The sequence below is a fragment of the Trichogramma pretiosum genome, unplaced genomic scaffold (genome assembly GCF_000599845.2).
Source record: "Trichogramma pretiosum strain Unisexual culture from Peru unplaced genomic scaffold, Tpre_2.0 scaffold36, whole genome shotgun sequence".
Lineage (NCBI taxonomy): Eukaryota > Metazoa > Arthropoda > Insecta > Hymenoptera > Trichogrammatidae > Trichogramma > Trichogramma pretiosum.
This window is the reverse complement of record NW_019641685.1, coordinates 1460417-1478234: the sequence shown is the minus strand read 5'-3', so window position 1 is coordinate 1478234 and position 17818 is coordinate 1460417. Positions and strand designations below refer to the sequence as shown.

Here is a 17818-nt window from a genome sequence, read left to right as displayed (position 1 = left end):
CTCCGCGCGATTTCCACCCTCGAGTGTGAGCGCACAGACACACACACACACCCACGCGGGCAAAGGCAGCAAAGCACACGACGACGGCACCCCATCAATCAAGTCCTCCACTCGGCGGCGTAACACTGCACGCCATCGTCGTGCTGCACTGCTATGCTGTGCTACGCTGTATATATATTACGTATATACACAAAAACGTGTATATATGCAGTGCGTCGCGTGCGCGGGGGTGCATGTAACACTGCTGCACACATACACACACACACACATGTAGATATTATGCCGAGTCGAGCTCGAGGCTTATATAGAACTTTGACCCCAACGTTCGAGCCCGCAGCTATAATAATACAGGATATCTCTTCCCACGCACCCCCGCGTACAATGTATTATAATAAAGTCAAGTTATATCAAATTTCGAATTTTTAAGTACCTAAATTCTACGGATCGATCGAGCGAAAGATTTTCGATCGAAATTTCAATTAGCGTGCCGTTCGAATTTCGCGCGCCATTGGAGCCGTGTCGATCGCGCGCATGAATTGACTCTCATTGCCCCCACCCACACGGCACAAACTCCACGATTTCGTTCCGAGCTCGTGTCTACCGGCCGTCGTCAGCAAAGCAGGCAAACCAACAATCCTGCCGCATTTTATTGAAACATTAAGTTGTTGTACACTCAAATTAACCGAAACCCCGTTATTTAGTTAGCCAAGATTGCAAGAAATATGGCAGGAAGAAATCAGCAACGCCGAGGAGTCGTGCCCGAGATGGAGTCGGCACGCATCGACTACGTCCAGTGCGACGGTTTGGTGGTTATGAAGATGCTCAAGCACTGTCACGAAGAGAACTCCAACAACATGGACGTGGCCCAGGGCGCCCTGCTGGGGCTCAACGTCAACGGCTGCCTCGAGATCACCAACTGCTTTCCCTTCTGCAAGAACGACGACGTCAACGACGAGGAGGATTATCAGCTCAGCATGATGCGTAGACTCAGGGTGTAAGTAGATATACATTCACTGCACTTCATTGATTCTCACTGATGTTTTCATTTATCGTTGGCAAAATAATACAACCAAGCTTGTTTGACAATTTTACAGGGTCAACGTTGATCATTTCCATGTTGGATGGTATCAGAGCGCTGACGTTGGTAACTTCCTGAGCTTGCCTCTGCTGGAATCCCAGTATCACTACCAGACAGCCATCGAGGAGTCCGTTGTCATTATTTATGACACAGCCAAGTCTGCCAGAGGTTTCTTGACCCTCAAAGCATATCGATTGACTCCACAAGCCATTCAGATGTACAAAGATGGAGAATTCACACCGGAGGCTCTGAAGAACTTGAAAATTGGTTACGAGAACCTGTTTGTCGAACTGCCAATTGTTGTGAAAAATAGCCCTCTGACAAATATTGCCATCGCCGAGCTCGATGAGATGGTTCCCGAGGAACAGGGCACCAAGTATTTGGATTTGGGAACCGCCAGTGTGTTGGAAAACCAATTGCGCTGTATGATGGATAGAGTCGATGAGTTGAACCAGGAAGCCATTAAATTCAACCGTTACCAGAATCTGGTGATCCGTCAACAACAGGACAAAAACAGATTATTGCAAAAGAGAGCTCAAGAAAATGCTGCTCGTGCTGCTAAGGACGAGCCACCACTACCAGAGGAAGACATCAACAAGCTAATTAGACCCATTCCTGTGCCACTCAGACTCAATCCTATGATTACTGCTGGTCAAATCAATACATACAGCCAACACATCTCCCAGTTCTGCTCTCAAAGCTTAGCTAAATTGTACATAACTCAAAGTCTTCAAAATGCTAAGGAAAACGCAAAATCTTCGCGATAAAAAATATGTTTATTTTTTATATGAAAAGAGTATTGAATACTGAATCATAAAATATTTATAATTGTATGTTGAAATAGTTCAATTCTATACTATCATGAAATAAATTTTTCAATGGAATCTTTAAATGTCTCAACATCTTAATTTATTAATGATCCTCAAATGATTAGTAATTAAGATTATATTATATCTAATTTTTAATTACAATGTCTAAATGATATTACCATTTGGATAATTTGAAGATAAAAAAAATAATTGTAATTTTTTTCATCAACCAAGTTCAATAATATTCTTCATAAAATTGAGTTAAACTTGATTTCTAATTATATTGAATAAGCTTCTAGATCATACATTAAAAAAGATGATAAAAAAAAAACAATAATTATAAAAATAATTATAATTATTTATTCAAAAATCTCGCGCTTCAATGATGCCAATTGTAACCTTTGTGAAATTGGCCATAATTCGCAGTTGGCAGCAGTGCGATTCCAGGTATTTCAAGCTCTCAGACAAAAGACGCGGGCTTCGAAGGGCCTGTTGTTTCGTGTTTTATTCGTTGCCAGATAAAGAATTTAGCTTTGCTAAATATCAATTTTGCCTATCAAAATGAATTACGATGATAAGCATAGAAAATTTTTGCAATATCTGATGCAAGCCGGTGTGGTACTCGACAGCGAAGCAGCCGCAGTTGCCATGCAAATCTTTGGTAAGTACTTCATTGTGTACTGATCGACGATTTATTTGTTTATTTGTTGGATTAGTAAAAAACTATCGAGTGTCAACTTGCTTCATCTGAATTTACTTGAAACTCATTAAAATTATAATTGTTTCAGCTGAAAGGATTTCCTTGAAAACAATTCGCAGCCAGATCAATGACAGATTAAATCCACTGGGGATGGACATAAAGGGAGGAGTGTGTGAAATATCTGGTGAAAAATATTGGATGGTTGTAAGTACAACCCTCGAACCATCAGTGAAGTAAGAACATTACGAATTTCATTCTGCAAATTACAAGCGATGAAAATAAACAATTGAAAAATTATTCCCATAGGTTTCCACCAATGTTCAAAGACCCGCAGAATACATACTTAAAGGCTATATTTACTGAAATTATCAGCTCGGAGGATGGCAGTGTTTCAAGTACCGATTGTTTGAATCTTGTAGATAATCTACCAGACACAAAGTTACTGAAACGAGATGCTGATATATTCCTAAAAGAAATGTACAAGATGGGCTATTTATGCTACAGGGTGCGTTACCTAAAAATCACTTACAAAATCTCTATTTTGTCCATTTTTAAGTACTTATTTTATTCTAAACATTATTTCAGGAAGGATTTGTATTTATGGGAGTTAAAAGTATAGTGGAACTACAGCCTTATTTCAAAGCTACTTATCAAGACAATTTTTATACTTGTCTTTTGTGTAAAGATATTCTATTTCATGTAGGTTACTAACTCAATGTCAATTGTTTTTTTTTCTTTTTTTTATCCATTTCATAAAACAAAAACATAAATGTAATTCTTAATAATAACTAAATTATTTTCTAATTTTAGGGTCAAAAATGTAATAATTGTGAAAAAATAATTCACTATCATTGTATGACAAAATATGTGAGCCTCAGAAAAGTTCAAAATTGTCCTAATTGCAATGAACCTATGAAGGCATTTGACGTACCAGGTATCTAGAATTATTAATATTAGGCTTTCTTTGAAGTTCTTGGAAGACCTTCATGAATCTACTTCATGACTATTTTTTTAGCCGAAGCTTTAAATGCCTCTACCCATTCATCTCAAGAGGATGATGAACCGATGGAAGTCACAGAAGGATCAATTGAAGAAGCTCCCGAAGAAGCTCCTGAACAAGTTGCTGAAGATACTGCTGAAGAAGCTCAGGAAGAAGCATCTGATTCTTCTCCAGAAATAAGGATGAAAAGGCGATCGAAACGAAGTCGAAGAATTTAGAAAAGGTAAAAATTTTAATATTTTTTATTACAACTTTTATTCAAAAAATACTCATATATATCAGTTTAACTATACCAAACATACGTAATTTTTAAAGTTCTTGACAAATTAAAATAATAATTAAAATAATAATACAGTATGTTTTTGTCCAGATTTTGGAACTTACATTCTCACCATTCAAGGATACCAGGTATATATTTCTCAATGAGACTTTCATAATAAGGCCAGAGTTTCTCAATATCAGGGATATCAGCACTTTTTGTATATAAGTCGTATTTACTGTAACAAACCAAAAACATGGAATTAAGACTTTTTAATTTTTAATAGGTAAAATTAGAATCTTGAAAAATTGACTTGACTTGAAAAAATTTATTAATTTTATCGATTTCGGACAATTTAAGTAGTTTTAATGATCAAATGTTATTTTAAAAATTGAAAATTGTGATTTACTTACTTAAACTTTAAAATCCAATTCAACATATCCAGATCGTGATCTGTACAAAAATGCATATAGTCATGCCCTGCGTGCCATGGATAAAATGAGTGATAACGTATCATAGCTAATCCTTCCTTCGGTAAAGTAGATTTATTGTGCTTTAAAACATGATAAAGATATTCATCGTGTCCCCAAGACATGAGCAAATTGCTAAGACCGCACTTTGGTTTGTACATTCCATATTTTGTACTAAAAACATTAATAATATTATAGTTAGTTATGTTGTTACATAGTTTAGAGTTATATTTGTATTATAAAAATATAATAAAGTATATTTTTCTAAACCTGAATAAGTATGCAACTTACTTGTATTTTGGATTAGCTCCGTCGGGATTGTTTTCGAAACTCGTTTCTCTGTAAACGATGGAATCAGCCCAGGCGCAGCCAACTGGAAAGGTGTCACCGACTACCGCCCACTGAGGCTCGCCGTAGAAAGCCATTATCTGAACGAGACAGGAAAAATTCTAAGTTCATCGTACAATCTGAAAATCGCAATGATATGTACCTTGCCCAGGTCGTGAATCAGTCCAGTGAGATGAAACCAGTCGTCGTTCGGATGATCGGCTCTGATTTTTTCCGCCGTTTGAAACGCGTGAACGATGTTCGGCAGATCCGAATCCGGATCGCTCTCGTCGACCAATTCATTTAGTTTGATTAAAGCTTCCTTCACGGTCATTTTACACTTGTCGAATTTCAACCATTTTTCCATTCGAGCTGAAATTGCGCATGAAGTCAAGAAGACATCAACAGAATTCAGAAGAGCGCGATCGAGATCTTTCGTACTTACATTTGACGAAATCGACGGTTTGATGGGTGTGCATGTTCAAGTAGGTCTTGCGAACCCTCTCCTTGATCGGATCGTCCGAATCCTCGGTATAATCGCGGAACTGGCTCTCCAACTTTCCATTGTACACGCTCTCGGGTCGAAGCTTTTCCGATGGATCGAAAATCGTATGGCTCACCGACGATTGCTGGACATCGAAGAAGAATAACGTTTCTAATTTTAGATCGTGATATTGATATTATAAATAAATTTAATTAAGGAAACTCGAGAGACTCTCAAACCGATCGAGGAAAAGTACCCCTCATCGCGTGATTCGAGCGCTCGCACACGCTTTTTGCACAATAGTATGATTCTAATAAACAAACGATAAGACGCGCGACTCGACGCACGCGTGCCGGAATACGACGACGACGAAATCGGTTTCTCTCGCGATATACGTCGGTGCTCGACTTACGGCCACTTTAGTTGCCATGATGATGATTCTCTCTTTTGCTGTACGATGCTGTACGACCGACACAACTCACTAGTGCGAAATACTTTGACAAACTGCAAGTTCAAAAGTCAGCGAGACAAGTTTATAAAGGCGCGCGCGAGCCGCCGATTTATCGCATCGCAACCCCCGATCGATTTATATATACATTCGACTCTGTGTGTGTGTGTGTGCGTACGTGTGTTTTATTACGAGCGCGATTGAAAAGATCGTATCGGTATATCATCGCGTGCAGCAGCACAGATGCCCCTCTGTATCGCGATTAGGATGATTCAAAAAAAAATTCTTTGATCTCTCCATTCATCGCTCGTTGCGCGTATTTATTTACCGCCGTGCGCGCGAGTTAGTTACATCACTTTGATTACTGTTTTTCAAGACATTCATTTTCAAGTTCAATTTTTGACGATGGCGATGGAAATCTCGATTAAAATTTGGAAACGATCGATAATGGTATTAATTTTCATTGAAATCTAATGTTCGCTTTTGTGTACGTGTAGCGCGATCGAGACGAGCTTGTCAAAGAAATGATGCAACTCAATGCTTGCCCTTGAATAGGAGGATGATAAAAAATAATTTGGCACGTGACCGCGATGAACGAGGCTATTTAGATGCGATACCGAAATTCGCTAAGGTCAGAACAGAGACTCATTTATGTGTATAATAGTAGCGAAAACTCGTGACATGTTCAGAGGGAATTTTTCCACTCGATCTGTCACCCGCACACAGCGAGCTTTTGAACTTTTTTTTTTCGCGTCTTCATCTTTACGATTCTAATGCATCGATTTTGCATGCATATAATTCTTGAAACGAGAGGAGCAACAAGGAAACAATTTTATCTTCCGAAAATAGTGAAACAGTTCATAAATCGACGATTACCACATCAATAATTATGGTTGTTTATGTACAAGTTCGAAAGAATAATTTGCTCGATATGTATTGAAGAAATTCGATTTTTTCAATTAGCGGAAAAAAGTGAGACTAAGCTGGTTTACTCGATAGTTGAAAATAAAAAAAAACAAGTAGAAGCTTTCCTTCACTAAGTGCATCGTCATGTTTCACCATGACGTAAATGTCGCTTTCCTATCGACAATCACTTATCGGCTGTTTTGGTGCGTCGATTTATGATTAATTAGAAATGTAGCATTAAAATCATGTTCTATTAAAATCAAATAATTTAAATAATTTTAAGTTGATAATTGTTACACCGACGAATAATCAGTTCAAGTTTTCACTTATTGCCTACTTGTGAAAAAAGTTTAGCATAATTTAAATTATCACCTTTTTTTCTTGGTCCCTTCGAGAATCAATTACGAAAGAGCCATGTAACTCTAAAAAATCACTTGGAGTTTTTCACTGTCAGCATGAATCATGGTGATTCCGAAAGCACGTGTGTTGGTTTACATGTATTATTGACAATAAAATACAAATTATGAACAAGATAAGTTAAACCGTATAATTTCTAATAATTTCGTATGGTTTATACGTCATTTTAAAATCAATGCAAACATAGTAACTAAAATTTCATTATACTTTACATTACAGTAGTTACAAGTTAACAAAAAAATGCTGAGATGTATCAACTTCTTCAACTTAATGAAAATTTATTTTTTGTAATAATTTATATTCGCGTAAAAACAGTTGATGCAAAGTCTAACTAGTTTTTTAAAAGAAGTTTAATATTTCAGAGTTTGTCTTGGACAAATTTTATTGATTGGGAAAAATAACAGGAAACTAATATTTTCAAATTTTTTAATTTGAAACGTTATTATTAATATATTCAAATATTCTTAATTACATTTTTGCAATATAAAATTCTCAGAAAAACGATAATTTACAACTATTTTACAGTTTCGTTTATTTACACGAACAAATAACATTACGATGAACTTGCTTCAGACGAGTCATTGCGTTTGCTTCGCTTATGACGTCGAGATGAGTGTTGCTTATGCGGACTCCTGGACCGCGATCGGTGCTTACTGCTGGACGTGGATTTTTTGCTTTTTCGACTTTTGTGAGAGTGAGAATGAGAACTACTGTTGGTTTCTCTGTGTCTGCTGAAATAATCGTTCAATGAATGTTAAACTCAATTCAAAAATAATGACGAAACAAGTTTATGAAAATTTACCTTTTGTGTGATGGTTTTCTTTTGTCGTATTTCTTATGACTTTTGTGTTTATCTGAATGACTGCTACTGCGACTTCGCTTATGACTACTGCTGGTACTAGTACTGCTGCTGCTACTACTGCTGGTACTGCTTGAGCTGCTGCTAGAACTACTGCTGGAACTAATTGAGCGTTTCCTTGCCCTCTCGGTTACTTCGCGTATTTTTGATATAAGCGAAGTGGCAGTCTGTCTGAGCTCCTCAAGATCAGCATCAGCACTGGTAACAACTGGCACTACTGCAGGCTCTGGCTTAGGAATACTTGGTTTGGGCAATGGTTTGGCTGCTTCATTATCTGGCTTGACATCAATTTTTTTTGCTTTAATTTGATTCAGGAATGCAGAAGCTTTTTTCCGTCTTTCTAATTGTAATTGTTTTTCACGTTCAGCGGCTAGTTTCTTTCGAGCTACCATCAATAATCTCTGTTTATTTTTGTCGTCCAATTGCTTATCAGACGATTCCTTCTTACTCTCCTCTGCACTGTCATTAGTCAGATCAACAAAATCTCCGTCCACAATTTGCGTTATAGGTTGCACACTCGAGTCTTTAGGAATTTTACTTTTTTCTTGGTGAGGTTTGGATTCTTTTACAGATATCACATCTTTAGTCTGTTTTACATCCTGGCACTTGATAGTATTGTAAGTTTTAGAAGATTTTGAAAGTTTAGTTTCTCTGGAGTCATTCGAAGATCGAGTGTCAATTGGGTTTCGAGAAGATCGACTATCTCGATGCTCTTTTTCTGGGCGTTTTGATAACTCTTTTTCTGAGCGTTTTGATGATTCTTTTTCTGAGCGTTTTGACAACTCTTTTTCTGGGCGCTTTGATAAGTCTTTCTCAATCCTTTTATTGTTAATATTATTTGTAGTAGAAGTAGGTGAAGTAGATTTAGAACGCGTGTGTTTTTTCTCGTCAGTTACTTCTTCGTCGCTTTCTTCGACTGGAAGAGCATTTCGTTTTTCAATTACACTAGTATCACCTTCCTTAGGCTTTTTGATAGAAAATGAAACAGGCATTATTTGCTTTTCAGTACTTTCTTCGGAACCATTATCACTCTTCTTCTTTTCTTGAATCATTTTAATTCTTTTTTGAACTTCTTCCATGCGCTTTTGTTTTTTGTGTATTTCTTCGAGCTTTTTCTGTTTTTCTTCTTGAGTTTCTTGTTTTTGTAACAATTCTTCATCTGTAAGTACTCGAGAATTAGCACCACCTTCGTAAATAACAAGTTTATGGGCATAATAACCATAGTATTGATGCGATAACTCTAGAAAATTGAAACGTGGGTCGCCTTTGTTTTTAACGATAGTTTCAAAGTCTCGACCATTTTTGGCTACATAACTAGCCATTTTATCAATAATTATTTGTACATCAGCTGGAGGTACAATGAAAGAAGGCCTATTGAGTGGTTTCGGGGGCGTGGGACCATAAGGTACCAACGGCGTTGGTTCTTTTTGCGGTGTTTGAGCGATTACTGGAGGTTTAACAATTGGAGTCGTGCTTGGTGGCAAAGGAACTGGAAGAGGCGGAGCAGGAGCTCCATTTGCACCATAAAGCACTGGGCCATGAGTATACTGCTGTGGTAGTGGAGGATAAGGTGCGTAATTCGGCATTCCATAATAACCATATGGAGGCATTGGAGGCGGTGGGATGACCTCGCCTTGAGGTGGCTGAGGTTGTGGTTGAGAGGGCGACGAAACCCTATTAACAGGAGGAGGTTTTCCAGTGATTTTATTGACCAACATTGAGTATGCACAATCTTTCGATGGTTTGTAATTAATACTGGGTATGCTTGGTGCCTAAAAAACATCAATCATATTATTATTCTTTATGAATTAACTAAAAGTAGAAATCTTGTTATTTTACTTACAGCTTCAACTTTGAGAGATGATGCTAAACTTGGATGAAGATATGTATCATTGTCATCATCATCATCTTCTGATTCTGAATCTTTTTTTTCTGTAGATAAATGAAGAGAATTAAAAAAAATTCCGAAATACATTGAATATTTATCAAATCAAGTATTAAATGGGTCCTTAATTTTTTAAAATTCGTACTTACAGTTAATTAAAAATAAGCAGAATCAAAGGAGCTGCAGATAAGATTTTCCAGTTTTAAACTGAGCTACTTCATTTTGACAACAAGTCATGAAGATAATCGTAACTTGTTTTTTCATTAGATAATGTATATGAGAGAAAAGAATTTATAACTTATTATTCTATTAGTTAAAATATATACATACCAGGTTCTTCTGGTTCAGGCTGTTTTTCTGGATCATATTTGCCCGACCTTATAGCCTCTAATACAAGTTTGTAGTAAGGTTGCAATTCCCCATCAATAGATAGAAAAGAGAATTGTGGATTATTGGCTTGTTTAGCTTTGATAAGAATTTCCATTTGATTTCCTTGTTTGCTTATGAAGAGTGCCGTTTTTACAATAATGGCATTGAGTTTCTGAGTTTCCGGCTGCGAGAGATATTTTAATTAATGTATATTTTAAGAAAAAATTTTTTTAAAGAATTAATTCAAGTTTAGAAATTTGTTTTAGATCACTCACCAATTTTATGTTTTCAGGTAACTCTAGTTCTGGAATAGGCACATAAGGCTCGTCGTCATCCGTAGACCCTTCTGACTGCTTAGGACTTTGAGAATCTTCTTCAATTTTCTTTTCATTATCGTAATTGAATCCTACTTGATTATAAGATCCATCTGAGCCAAGAGCTTGGTGTAACCTTTTTATTTCTTCCTCTAATATCCAAAAAAAATGCATTAATTATTTTCTATTCAATGAGTTCTAAAAATATAGGACAATGTATTAATATTACCATGCTTCAAAGCTTCTTCAGCATCATTATTGTACAAAGATCTGTAACGCTCCTCATCACAAGTTTGCTCAATCCGCATTTCATCCTCAGTTAGAATGGTACGATAATCGAATCCACCAGGTGGAGGCTCATGAGAGCGAAGATCTCCCAAAGCACCTCTTCCATCGTATCTAAGGACATAAGAAAAAACAATTATAATATTTTTCAGAGGTAACAATTATTAAATATTATATATAAATTCAACTCCTGCATCTGAAAATTAAAAAATGTTGAGTAAGATATGTTTTATGAAGAATGAAATTCCCTTATGAATTTTTTTTAACTAAAAACACTGAAACAAATTAGTTAAAAATTTTATGATAATTTATTAAATTTTAAAATTCCAAATTTATATAATGTAAAAAATTAGCTATTGTATCACACTTTATTTGTATAATTCTTTTTTCAACTCTGCATTTATGATTAAAAAGATAAATAGTTTCAATGTTTTTAAAATAATTAAAAATGTTAACAGTAAAAGTTTTGATCATGTATGCAATTGTGCTAAATCCACTACTTTAATCTTAAAACTACAAATTCAAAATTTTTGTAAATAAAATAATAATATTCCTAATTTATAGGTTTATTTGTGTTATAATTGAAAGATTGTTGATGGCCGCAGTGATAAAGATTAAACTAATGTAAATAGCATAATCATAGATTTTAGTATCATCAACTCAGAGTTGAATAATTCTAAAATTCTAATACATACCAGCCAGTAGAATCATTAAATAACCACTGGCTTATGACCTCTCTGTCTATGCTGAGTCTCACCTTGCAGCTGACTCCAATTGAAATCATCTTTTTCTCAGCCAGTTTGTTAGAATTCGCTGCAATCAATTTGACTTTGGACAAGCAGTAGAATATCTGAAAAGCCAACTGGGCCTGCTGATTACACCTGCGAAACAGTCTTCTAGATTTCTTTTACTCGTGCAGCAATGCACGTATCGACGTAAGGAGTTCTAATCAGCGTTAAATGACACCGAGTACTGAGCGAGCCAGATGAGTAATTGACAACTCAAAGAGGTGAAAAAAACAGGTACGTGAACTCTTTCAGTCTGAGTTTATGCCCATGAGAAGAGACGCATTACAAACATTATGGGTGAAACTATAGGCGTGGGCCGAGATAATTCAGGTTACAAGTTACAATAATTGTTTACAATGAGGTGCTCGTGGGATTCAAGTCGAATCAACATACCTATCAATCTTAAGCGAGTTATCGCCCATCCAAGGGATAAGGTGCTTGCCCTGATCAATGGATTTAGCTCGCTCATCGTCGCGGAAGAGTTTACAGCTGTAACCAAAGACTAACAATTCCATGGGCTCTTCATCTCCTCGGTTTTTCCGTAAGATCCCGGATTCCGATGTCCAGCGGTGCATGCTCGACGCCATTTCTTGTTCATGGGTCAAGCAGACGATGTTCAGCGGGTGCGTTCGAGCTTCCCGACGTTAAGGTTAAGTACAACGAGCCGCGTAAATTTTTCTTTTTTTTGTTTGCTCGATTCTCGTGACTTCTGTACAAGAAATTCGACGAGATTTAAAGGTATCTGGTGCACGTTGACAGCTGTGAATTAGGCACTGCGGCTGTAAAACTTTTGACGCCAGACAACTCCAGCTACGAGTTTCGATCTCTATACATGCAACACATTATACAGACCGACTATTTCACTTTTCAGAGTCAAACCATTCGAGCCTCGAGGAGATGGGTAATTGACGGTGTCGCCAGATGCATTTCGTGGCGCGAGTTTGTACTACTGTATGCGGGAGCGATACAAAATATCGTTGTAAAAACTATGATTACAACAGATACAATACTATTGATGAACTAATGAATCGTACGAAATTTTTAAAAATATTCCTGATATATGTTCCAAGAAAAATGTTAGCCGCCAGATACTCTAGAACAGATAATCTAGAACCAATACCAAAATTTATCGAGAAAAACTTTACTCGTATAGACGAAGAAATTCCGGAAACGAAATCACTAATTTAGACATTGAATTATGATGTATATTAACAAAAACAGTATAATTTTAATTTTACCAAAAATACTCAGCTGAATATTTTTGTTGACATTAAAAAGATTACTTGAACTACAATAAATTCACATTCTCTATTTAACGTCAAACTAGTATTGTTGAAAAGAAAATAAACAGTACAAAATGTCACAAATTCAAAAAACATGCAGTCTTATGATTCTTAATTGTGTGTATTCTTTTTCAAACCAGCTTAAAATTATAAAAATCGAGATATCTTATTGAATCATTCAATTTTTATTTTAAATGGCCTACCAATTACTATATAGGTGATCAATTTTTTTGATAACAATATTTAAAACACTTGTAAATGATATTTGTAGTTCCTTTTCATCATGAAAAATATAGTGATAGATCACACATACTTTTTCTTTGTCTTAGGGCCATGACTTTCTGGCTCATTAGGTAAGTATTTAGCAATACAAAAAGTTAAAGAATCTCTCAGTGCTTCATCATTCATAATTAGAAGAGATCTTAATGGTATATTAATTGATAATCTTACTGGACCTGCAAAAACTGCAAGTCATTGAATAAGCTGTCTGAAGCAAAAATACCAAAACTAGTTTACCAGTGACTCTATCATTATCATCTACAGGAAATTCTATTCCTAAAAAATATTTAAAAAATTTTAATATTAGACAGTCCATGACTTTCAAAGATAAACTTTACTATCAAATGATCATAATGAATATTTTACATATTTAAATCTTTATTAAAAGATTCTAGCAAGAATCTATAGTGTCCTAGCATTGGAGATGCATTTTTGTCCCCCTCATACTTTGAATAGATATTTGTTGGAACAGAATTATCTAAAATGATTAAGGTTAGATAATTAACATTTTTACCATTCAAACTCTGCAGGTATAATCACTTACCTAAGGACATTGAGTCACCAGTATGATTAAACAACAAACGTTTTCCTCATCCTGAGTAACAAATTTATTTATCAGTATTAAACCACATCTGAATTATTATTGTTTGTTTTTATCTGATTTATATCTGCAAATACAAAATAAAATGTATTCATCAAACTTGTTTGTAATTTGTAAGGTTCTTTGTATTCTCTTAAAATACCAGTCTGTGGAGCCTGAGTCAAAATACCATCTTCCTCAAATTTTAAGAAAAATATTTTTTCATGCCCATTCTCATAAAATCTAAGTTTTTAATGACTTTGACTTTAAAATTACACAGCTTCTTCCACAGAACCGAATTCAAATGATTTTCTTCCATTGGCATGCTATAATTATTCGATACAAGGAATCGACCGCGATACATACGAAAAAATCAAAAAATTTATCCAAGTTTCGGATTCCAGCCAATTTGAGATTGCTAAATTTCATGAGAATCTTTTGGCGTTACCTTGGTTGGCCAAATAAGTTGAACTTGCTCCCTGATAAAGGGGAGTTGTAAATCCATGGTGGTATATAACAATGAGACTTGCGTAATTGAAATGTATTGTATACATAAACGTGCGCCCTCGAATCTTTTAACAACTCATAAGAACGTTAGATATTGAGAATTCAAATAACTCAACTATGCATTCGAACACCTCTGTATGAGGTGGTGTTAAAGCATACGAGCATTTGACCTTTTGCTATGTTTAATTGCCATTGATTGTTCTAACGCCAAGTATCTGCGCATTCCAATGAAAACGGCTATTTGAAAAAAAGAATACATTCGCAATGGCTTACGAGTCATATCAATGCCAAAGAATCTTTTTCTCAAGGCACCATGAAAAAGAATTTTCGATTTTCGAATTTGAAAATTCATAAAATACAAAACGTTTTAACGTTTGTGCCTCGTTAAAAAATCGTTCGAAAATCATCGTACAGTAAGTTCATAGCGTTCCATCATAACAAAAACGCGAGAAGCGTCGCTCTTGGACGTCGCGAGACGCACGTGCTTTTGGCTTGCGCTCGCGGTCTCCGTCGTCGAGCCGCGTCTCAGCCGGTTCCGGCTGTCGGCCAATCGTTCCGGATCTCTGCCCCTCGGGCCCACTCGCGATTGGCTCGGCGGGGTTGCGCGCGCACTCGCCGGTAGGGGTGGCAAGTTCGCAATTCTCTCGCACAGCACCGGTCGCACGCCGCTGTGTTCTTCTCTCTCTCTCTCTCTCTGTCCGTCTCTCTTCGACTCGTTCGTTTTCCCGGCATCATCGCCGCAGCAGCAAGCAGCAGATCGTTGTCGTCGTTGGCCGCACTAGAGCAGCAGCAGCAGCGTGTGACTACTATATTCCTAAAGCGGCAGCAGCAGCAAGCAGCGCAGCAAACGCAAAAGCAAGCCAAGCCGCGCAAGGAATATCGTAAAGTAGCTTGCAGTGGCCACCGCGAGCGATTTGCGTTTTTCGCATTCAGTCTCTCTGAGAGCAGCAGTCGCGTGTGACATATAGTATAGTAGCCAGACCGACGACGAGTCGCCAAGAGTTCGAAGGTACCTTTTTTTTCTATCTCTCTCTCTCACCTGCCAACTCCGCACACACACACACACACACACTCACGTCGCGGCCGACCTCTTTTTTGCCCGATACATCCGACGAGAGCCGTCGCGTACTTTTACTCGCTTATCACCTAGTTATATATCGTTCGTCGTCACAGCTACCGGTGAGTGCTTTGTGTTTCTCTCAGTTTTTTTTTTTTGGAATTTCTCGTAAATATTATTTCGATTTATCTGTGAGACGACGACGACGAGTGTACTACGGCATGCACGCGGGACTCGACAAGATGCTCGGTGTGCTTGTGTGTGTGTCCCCGCGCGCGAATCGTCGTTGCAGTTGCCGGCGTCCGACACCATTGCGTTTTTCTCCTCGAGCTCGAAGCTTCTTTTGCGCCGTTGAGATGTGCGATACAGCCGGCGTTCCCGGAATCGCCTGCCTTATCAAGCGTTATCCTTCTGCATCGCGTCGCGTGGCACCTATTTGCGAAAAAGGCGGGAAGAAGGCCCGTCTCGCGACTTTTGCGACTACGTGATAATTTTCATTCGAGCCTATCTCGGCCGGAGCTCTGCTACCTCGTCTCGTTCGTTTTTTTGCTCCGTCTCGTCTCTTGCTCTCCCTCCTTGGTTCTCGTCGTTTCTTCTCTCTTTCTCTCCTTTTTGCCTCGACGATTAAATTGCTAATTTAACGATAAGAACAAACATGGTGCCCGCCGCGCGCGCTCACCTCGAACGACGCAATATTCTTTATAACAATATAAAACTGGCACTCCAGAACGAACGCACGCAAGGACGGACGGTTAGATTAGGCGGCCGTGCCGCGATGCTGAAAAAAGGGGAAGGGCTAGATAAATAGTTCGGGGAAAGCGCGCAAAGTCGTCGCAGTCGTCGCGCGCGCGTTTAATGTATGTTTTCGAAGATGTCCGATGCCGAGGTGTGTACACGAGAGTAGCAGCATTTTCGGCTTCATGACTTCGCGACCTGAAGCGCGTCACGACCATTGCCGGCATTTTACCACTGCGCCGACTTGTGCTCTCTGCACGAGCGAGACGTCCCCGTTTGACTGGGGGAAATTTGGCGTTCGTAGCTTCCATTGAACTTCGTATTATGTAGCTTCTACTGAACTTCGTGGTTCGTAGCTTCTAGTTCACTACAGCTTCTGAGCAAAATATTTAATAATTTTAAAATAATTTTGTTTCCTTTTTGTTACGCTGTCTTCTGAATGTCTCTAAAGAGTTGGCTAGTTTAGAAATGTAAATAACACAGTAAATATTGAAAATTCTTAATTTAACAATATCAACTTTGAACAATTTCAGAAATGGCTCCACGCAAAAATGCAAAGAGGACTGAAACTGACGCTGCTGATTCTCCAGCAGAAAATAATGATGTTTCTGCTCCCAAAAAGAGCAAGAAGCAAGCAGTAGAAGAAGCAGTCGTCAGAGAACCCAGGTTACCAAGGGCTGCTAAAAACAAAAAACCGGAACCGGAACCAGCACCGGTCAAAGCTGCACCCAAACCTCGCGCTGCCAAAAAAACCGATGCAGAGAAAAAGACTGCTGCCAAAAAGTCAAAGAAGGCTGAGGCTGAAGATGAAGAGCCAGAAAAGATGGAGGAGGATGAAGAAGTGGAAGAAGCTAAGCCAGCCAAAAAGTCCAAAGGAAAAGTAGCAAAGAAAGCTGATAAAGCTGACAAAGAAGAAGTGTCTGATGATGGTAATTTTCAAATAATTGATAATATGAAACAATACTGTTGAATTTAAATTCTTGATTACTTAATTAATGATTTTCACTTTTCTTTTGTAATAAATAAGTATTTTAATGTTGCAGCAAAATCTGAAGACAAAGAACCATCACCAGTTCCTACTAAAAAAGGCAAAGGCAAGGCAGCAAAATCTGAAGGTATATTTCATTAACTATAAAACTTTCCTTTAAAATAGTTTAAATTCAACATTTTCAAATCTCAAATCTTACAGCAGCACCCAAAAAAGGTAGAGGGAAGAAAGAAGTTAACGAAGCTCCAGCAAATGACTCAGATTCCAAAGAAGAGGCTAAGGAGGGAGCTGATGAAGAATCTGAATCGAACGGAGTAGAAGATAAGGAAGAAGCCGTTGAAAATGGCAAGGAAGAATCAGAGGCTAAACCAGCCAAAAAAAGCAAAGCAGCAGCGAAAGCCCCAGCCAAAAAAGGAAAGAAAGGCAAAGCTGCCTCTGCTGAAGCAAACGGCGACAAAGAAGAGGAGGCTGAGACGGCTAACAGCAGCCACTAGTTGTTTAAGAAATTTTAATTTCGAATTTTTTTAATTTTACTTTTTACAATATTGAAGCCACGTTGATTAATATCAATAAGATAATTTTTGTATTATTAATCATAGTAAAAATGTTTCATTTTTATTTAAACCGTTTGATTACTCATATTACATGAAGTGTAAATGATATACATTTGTCTACTATGTGTAATTATTATATAGCTGTAAAGAACTCACGTTTTGTACTTTTAAATACAACGTACTGTTTACTAAAATAAAAGTATTTATTTGATTTCGAATCTCGCTGTGCATTCATGAATGAGAGCCTGCAACAGATTTTCGTCGGTTTTCTATTTAATTATCTTAGGTCAAAACTTCTTAAGCGTAATTCAAAACGATACTTCTGAAAATTGAAGCAAATTGAGCATTGTATATTTAAATAATGTAAATATAATGCGAAAAAAGTTGTAATAGTAATAAAAAAAAAAACACTTATTTATCTAAACTCACGTGGATTT

At 37.3% G+C, this 17818-nt stretch overlaps 5 protein-coding genes across 13 annotated transcripts; 3 read left to right on the top strand and 2 right to left on the bottom strand.

Annotated features, from left to right (window-relative positions):
• The first annotated feature begins 575 nt into the window (after positions 1–575).
• Positions 576–1970, top strand: LOC106659828 (eukaryotic translation initiation factor 3 subunit H-like). The gene is made up of 2 exons (XM_014382542.2): positions 576–994; positions 1095–1970. The coding sequence occupies exons 1-2, from the start codon at positions 723–725 to the stop codon at positions 1843–1845; spliced, it is 1023 nt and encodes a 340-aa protein (XP_014238028.1). The 5' UTR covers positions 576–722; the 3' UTR covers positions 1846–1970.
• Positions 1971–2340: 370 nt separating this feature from the next.
• Positions 2341–4068, top strand: LOC106659806 (non-structural maintenance of chromosomes element 1 homolog). Of its 2 annotated transcripts, none has more exons than XM_014382509.2 (7): positions 2341–2548; positions 2676–2820; positions 2894–3092; positions 3173–3286; positions 3398–3521; positions 3603–3810; positions 3958–4068. In XM_014382509.2, the coding sequence occupies exons 1-6, from the start codon at positions 2449–2451 to the stop codon at positions 3803–3805; spliced, it is 885 nt and encodes a 294-aa protein (XP_014237995.1). In that variant the 5' UTR covers positions 2341–2448; the 3' UTR covers positions 3806–3810; positions 3958–4068. The 2 variants fall into 2 exon arrangements, with proteins under 2 accessions (XP_014237995.1, XP_014237997.1); XM_014382511.2 differs by having other exon boundaries at positions 3943–4035.
• Positions 3959–5673, bottom strand: LOC106659805 (inositol oxygenase). Its single transcript, XM_014382508.2, has 6 exons — positions 5540–5673; positions 5089–5272; positions 4807–5015; positions 4608–4744; positions 4260–4490; positions 3959–4084 (listed from the first exon to the last, which is right to left on the bottom strand). The coding sequence occupies exons 1-6, from the start codon at positions 5555–5557 to the stop codon at positions 3976–3978; spliced, it is 888 nt and encodes a 295-aa protein (XP_014237994.1). The 5' UTR covers positions 5558–5673; the 3' UTR covers positions 3959–3975.
• Positions 5674–7382: 1709 nt separating this feature from the next.
• On the bottom strand, positions 7383–12297 carry LOC106659787 (splicing factor, suppressor of white-apricot homolog). 6 transcript variants are annotated; one of them, XM_023461175.1, is made up of 8 exons: positions 11792–11884; positions 11306–11701; positions 10555–10724; positions 10287–10477; positions 9973–10195; positions 9601–9689; positions 7701–9529; positions 7383–7629 (listed from the first exon to the last, which is right to left on the bottom strand). In XM_023461175.1, exons 3-8 carry the CDS (start codon positions 10631–10633, stop codon positions 7452–7454), a joined length of 2589 nt encoding a protein of 862 aa, XP_023316943.1. In that variant the 5' UTR covers positions 10634–10724; positions 11306–11701; positions 11792–11884; the 3' UTR covers positions 7383–7451. The 6 variants fall into 6 exon arrangements, with proteins under 6 accessions (XP_023316943.1, XP_023316942.1, XP_023316945.1 ...); XM_023461174.1 differs by having other exon boundaries at positions 11368–11701; XM_023461177.1 differs by having other exon boundaries at positions 11368–11460; positions 11792–11843.
• A 2554-nt stretch (positions 12298–14851) lies between these two features.
• On the top strand, positions 14852–17599 carry LOC106659790 (brain acid soluble protein 1-like). 3 transcript variants are annotated; one of them, XM_023461156.1, is made up of 4 exons: positions 14852–15056; positions 16373–16768; positions 16883–16954; positions 17032–17599. In XM_023461156.1, the coding sequence occupies exons 2-4, from the start codon at positions 16375–16377 to the stop codon at positions 17319–17321; spliced, it is 756 nt and encodes a 251-aa protein (XP_023316924.1). In that variant the 5' UTR covers positions 14852–15056; positions 16373–16374; the 3' UTR covers positions 17322–17599. The 3 variants fall into 3 exon arrangements, with proteins under 3 accessions (XP_023316924.1, XP_014237972.1, XP_014237973.1); XM_014382486.2 differs by having other exon boundaries at positions 17029–17599; XM_014382487.2 differs by lacking the exon at positions 14852–15056 and adding an exon at positions 15110–15226 and having other exon boundaries at positions 17029–17599.
• Positions 17600–17818: the final 219 nt, after the last annotated feature.

Coding starts and splice junctions, on each gene's coding strand:
- LOC106659828 (XM_014382542.2), top strand. CDS start 723: ATGGCAGGAAGAAATCAGCAACGCCGAGGAGTCGTGCCCGAGATGGAG. Junction 995..1,094: donor ATGATGCGTAGACTCAGGGT/GTAAGTAGATAT, acceptor ACAATTTTACAG/GGTCAACGTTGATCATTTCC.
- LOC106659806 (XM_014382509.2), top strand. CDS start 2,449: ATGAATTACGATGATAAGCATAGAAAATTTTTGCAATATCTGATGCAA. Junction 2,549..2,675: donor AGTTGCCATGCAAATCTTTG/GTAAGTACTTCA, acceptor TAATTGTTTCAG/CTGAAAGGATTTCCTTGAAA. Junction 2,821..2,893: donor ACCCTCGAACCATCAGTGAA/GTAAGAACATTA, acceptor TTATTCCCATAG/GTTTCCACCAATGTTCAAAG.
- LOC106659805 (XM_014382508.2), bottom strand. Junction 4,745..4,806: donor TGATTCACGACCTGGGCAAG/GTACATATCATT, acceptor TGTCTCGTTCAG/ATAATGGCTTTCTACGGCGA. Junction 4,491..4,607: donor GGAGCTAATCCAAAATACAA/GTAAGTTGCATA, acceptor TAATGTTTTTAG/TACAAAATATGGAATGTACA.
- LOC106659787 (XM_014382479.2), bottom strand. CDS start 11,985: ATGGCGTCGAGCATGCACCGCTGGACATCGGAATCCGGGATCTTACGG. Junction 10,725..11,791: donor AACTCGCTTAAGATTGATAG/GTATGTTGATTC, acceptor TTATGTCCTTAG/ATACGATGGAAGAGGTGCTT. Junction 10,478..10,554: donor TGAAGAAGCTTTGAAGCATG/GTAATATTAATA, acceptor TTTGGATATTAG/AGGAAGAAATAAAAAGGTTA.
- LOC106659790 (XM_014382486.2), top strand. CDS start 16,375: ATGGCTCCACGCAAAAATGCAAAGAGGACTGAAACTGACGCTGCTGAT. Junction 16,769..16,882: donor AGAAGAAGTGTCTGATGATG/GTAATTTTCAAA, acceptor TTAATGTTGCAG/CAAAATCTGAAGACAAAGAA. Junction 16,955..17,028: donor CAAGGCAGCAAAATCTGAAG/GTATATTTCATT, acceptor CAAATCTTACAG/CAGCACCCAAAAAAGGTAGA.